Source organism: Tarenaya hassleriana, unplaced genomic scaffold (genome assembly GCF_000463585.1).
Source record: "Tarenaya hassleriana unplaced genomic scaffold, ASM46358v1 Cleome38, whole genome shotgun sequence".
Taxonomy (NCBI): domain Eukaryota; kingdom Viridiplantae; phylum Streptophyta; class Magnoliopsida; order Brassicales; family Cleomaceae; genus Tarenaya; species Tarenaya hassleriana.
In genome coordinates, this window is record NW_010966774.1 from 59,297 (window position 1) to 64,014 (window position 4,718).

The 4,718-nt window shown below is 36.4% G+C and overlaps 1 protein-coding gene across 1 annotated transcript; it reads right to left on the bottom strand.

Annotated features, from left to right (window-relative positions):
* Positions 1-3,950: 3,950 nt before the first annotated feature.
* LOC109117058 (protein RADIALIS-like 1) lies at positions 3,951-4,328 on the bottom strand. The gene has a single exon (XM_019203590.1). It carries the CDS (start codon positions 4,287-4,289, stop codon positions 4,008-4,010), a length of 282 nt encoding a protein of 93 aa, XP_019059135.1. The 5' UTR covers positions 4,290-4,328; the 3' UTR covers positions 3,951-4,007.
* Between the last annotated feature and the right edge of the window lie 390 nt (positions 4,329-4,718).

Genomic DNA, 4,718 nt, shown 5'->3' on the forward strand with positions numbered 1-4,718 from the left:
TCAACCCATCCTCTCGTGTCGTCCCTAAGGCCATGTATGAAAGTGGAGAGAAGATATTTGTTGTCCATACCGTGGTGGGGACACATTCTCTGTTACTCCTTGAATCTCTACCAAGCATCATACAAGGTCTCATCATCATCTTGAGCGAAGGAGTTAATCTTGTTCAGCGCCAACTGTGTCTTCATGGGAGAGTAATCGAGTTGTCTTCGAGTGGGACGTCTGCTCATGCACTAAGAGAATCTGCAAAAATAAAAGTCCAGAAAAAGGTAGAGAAGGTGAATCGAAGTGAATAAAAAGGCAGAGAGTAGGGAGAGACACCCGATAAAGTCCAGAACGATCCCGGAAAAGTCCAGAAAAATCGGGAAAAATCCAGAAAAATTCAGAAAAGTTAAGGAAATGTCCAGAATAACTCCGAAAAAGTCCAGGGAGTTCTGAAAATGTCCAGAGAGGTCCCGAAAAATCCAGAACAAGTCCAGAAAAGTCCAGGGAAATACAAACATCAAAAATAATAAACAGAAAAATCAAGAAATAAAAGAAATAAGGAAAAATTGACTCAAGAGAAAAATAAAAATCACACAAACACACAAAGAAAAAGGAAGTGAACAAACACACAAAAAATCAAACCGAAAAAAAATCAAAGACTCCGGAAAGACTACCTAGAGTCAATCTTATCCTAGGTATGGAAACCGTAAAAAGTCCCCGGCAACGGCGCCAAAACCTTGATCACTTGCGTGACGAGTCTTAAATTTGTAACCCGAAACACAACTAATCCGCAAGTATACGGATGTCGTAGTACCGGGGTCGAACACAAGGACTTAAGCGGTTAAGCTAGGAATCGACTAAAACTAGGAAAATGGTAAAAATAAAGTTGGAGAATTGTTTTTGGTGGTTTTCAAAATTGCAGAAAATTAAATGAGAGAAATAAAATCAAAGCAAGCAATAATTCAAGAGGAGATAATCGATGGGAAAGGTTATGAGAATCGGGTTTCACCGATCATGCAAGGATGCCGTAAGGGATTATGGACCTAGATCATGCTTGTTCTAAAGTGAGGGATTCCAAGACTAAAGTCGGGTTCGGTTCTCTCAAACTGAAAACCCGCTATCCAAGAGAGTATTCTATCCACTTTCGTGGCTTAGAGTGAAACTCCCGAATGCATTAAATTCCCTTGTCACGATCCTAGATAGAATCGAACCGAATTTCTTCGCATTCAATCTCAACCCATTTCAATGAATGCACCAAGAATCAAGAATCCATGTCTCCATGAAATTCTCAATCATAAATTCTACCCATAAGATTTTTATCCAATGGGAAGCACTAAACACCATTCATTAAACTCTAGCAATCAAACCCAAACAATTTCATCACTCAATTCAACAAATCCTATGTTTCCCTAAACATTCATTCAAGAGAGATGAGAGATAATCATGAAGAACAAAATTTCATTCATTGCAAGAGTTTGAAAGCATAAACAAGACACAATCTTGGGTCCAAAGGTTAATACAAGCATCCTTACATGAGGGCTAATCCCTCATCCCACAACAAGAAACTACTCACACATCTTGTTCATAAACACAAAATCAACAAGATGAAGCATAGAGAGAGAAAGGGAAAGGGATGCTCAATGATGTCTTCAATCTTCAATCCAAGCAAATCTCTTTATTCCTCCCTCAAGAATTCGGCCCTAGGTCTTTTGGAGGAGAGAAAATCGCCTCCCTTCTGTTCCCCCAAATCGAGCTCTCTCTCAAAAGTCCGAAAAATCATACCTAAATCAGTTCCAGGTCACGCGGTCATTCAATCTCAAACCAAGGTTTGGTCCGGCGGACCGAGAGTAAATGAGGCACGAGAACGCGGCGCAAAAAAATGGTCCTGGTCCGGCTGACCAGGATTGGTCAGCTCCGGACCAGGTCTTCAGTTGGTTCACTTCGGCAGACTGGGAAAACGCTGGCGGACTGAGCTTTGTGCGGAAATGTGCTGGTCCGGCGGACCAAAACTGGTCAGCTCCGGACCAGGTGCACTTCGGATCTGGTCAGGTCCTCTTCGGTTCGACGGACTGGCTGACTGAGAAGGCATGTGGTCCTAGTCTGGCTGACCAAGATTAGTCAGCTCCGGACCAGGCGTTGATTTTTACACGGTCAGCTCATCTTCGGAGTGGTTCGGCGGGCCGGTGGGCACGTAACACACCTGGTCCGGTTGACCAGGATAGGTCAGCTCCAGACCAGGGTAAATTTTGGTCAGCTTCTCTCTTACTCAGCACCGAGCTGGCGGACCTGGAGTGAACGAATCTCGGTCCAGGGCTGACCAGATTTGGTCAGCTCTGGACCAACCGAATTCTTCACTCCTCTTTTCGTCTTCTCTCTTCTTCCTAGTCAAATAAACTGTGCACGATTGATCCGCCGGAGTACATTCCGATCAGGGGCGGACCAAGAGCACGTTTTCTTTGTTTCCCGTCGAATTTCTGCATATATATATATATATATATATGTATTGCTTTCTCTAGCTCCATGAGAGCTAGAACTCTGGGTTATGCCCGAGTTCAGTTCCTAAGCAATTAGCTTAAAACGTTGATACGCAACGTTTCAAGTCAGTAGCAACAGTAGCCATGGATTAAACATCGGAGACCTGGGCAGCTTATCCCTTACTGATCATGTATAATTATGTACTTATGATACATTTATGCTTTTGGGAAATGGTCTTGTGTTATATCGGTGATAGACTTTAACGGTTTGTAATAATGTTATTGCTATCACTTGTCTATGTATAATTATAATTGGAATAATATATCATATACGAATGTATGGGTGTTTTTCTTCCGCTAACTCTGAAAAAGAAAAGTTTTAAATTCCCACAGAATTTTGGAATTGTGTTTTTATTTTAATCGTCAATTCGTATTGTGGAATACGGGTTACGGGTGTCACAAGCACAAATGCGGTCATCCAATGAATATCATTACAAAATGTATAGGTTATCACATCGTCAATTGATCGACAATGTTGTTTATATGTATCAGTACATAAGGATGCATGTATATATATGTATATATATTGTATGTATGTGTATGCATGTATTTGTGTGCGTATATATATTTTAAATTTTTTATTTTAAATTTTTAAATTTAAAATTTTTAATGTATGTATAAATATTTTTCAATTCTTTTAGTTTTTCAGTTTTTTTATTGATCAACCTTTTCTAAAAATTCAAAAAGTTGCGTATTTTTGTTATATTTGATAAATTTTTATCTTTATAAATTTTATAAATTTAAATATCAATGTGACGGTTATCTAAAATTTTAATATTTTTTAATTTTATCTTTATTTTAAAAACATCATCAATCTTTAAAATATTACCTTTTTGTTTGTCTTTCTATATTTTTTAACATATATAATTTCTTTTAGATTTTGGATAAGATTTAATGATTGTTTGAGATAAATTAGGAAAATAAGTTTATTTAAATGAATAATTGATAAATTTGTTATTTTGAAATTATTTTTATTTTTATATGATTTTTTATAATAAATTAGATTCAAATATTTAAAATTTTTAAAATTTAATTTTTAGTTTTTTTATTAAATAATCAATTTTTTGATCTTGCGCAAGGAAATTTTTTTGAAATGGTTCTGAATATATACACAATTGTATGTTTTACAACGAAAATGCAGCGCTACGCAACAAAAGTTTCCTGTTGCAAAATTGCAACGAAATTGCACCAAAATTTTATTAAAAATTTATGGAACGTTTTTGAATTGACAACGAAATTGCAATAACAAAAAAATCAAGAGATCATATCATTTTTATAGTTTCACTTAATTTCTTGTAGAATCTAAGTTAGTCTGTGCGATTTTGATAATCAATTCGTCTTACCTCATCATACCGAACTTCGGATATTAGTAACGAAATACGTCTGAAAGGAACAAAAAATAGAAATCAGAGATCAAAATCAAAACTTTCCTACTTTATTGTTTGATCATTTAATTTTACCAAAAAAAAAACTCTAATGATCATTCATCGTCTACTCATCGTCTTGCTCGAAATGATCGGAATTGGCGTAATTGGGCAAAGGGATATGACCAGATTCAATCATCTTCAAATCTTCGACGAGTTCTTCGTAATGAAGGATGATATCTTCGATTGTTTTGTCATCTCCGACCGCTTCGGCAAGCTCCTTCCACCGATCCGGAGAATCAGAATCGTACATATCCGCCAACGCGTTCTCGAACCGTTTGTTCTGATCGGCCGTCCATAACGAGTACATGTGCCGTAACTCTTGGTCCGAGTTCGACTGTGAACTCATTGTACTACGTTACGACAAAACCGCACACGGGTTATGTCGTTTGATTTCCCAAGTAATACGTTTGTGGTGGCTGGTTAAGTGGTTTTATAGGAGACTTTTATTCTTTTCATTTTCCTTTTTGGGCCTTTTTTTATATTTTGGAAAAATCGTAATTATATCATTATATAAAAAAAATAATAAATGATAATGATTGTATGCAAAGACGGAAATATATCACATTTGGCAAATTTTCAATATTCTACAATTAATCGTATGAATATGTGCCAAATATTATGTTGATTTAGTAATCAATAGAATAAGATATGTTCAATTTAAATGAAGATAAATGAGTTTTCTTCCCTAATGGGGAAATCTTGGATAATGATGGTGTAAGATTCCTATGTTATCTAATTAGTGATAACTGGTTCAATTTACCATAATTATCTAACA

Coding starts and splice junctions, on each gene's coding strand:
- LOC109117058 (XM_019203590.1), bottom strand. CDS start 4,289: ATGAGTTCACAGTCGAACTCGGACCAAGAGTTACGGCACATGTACTCG.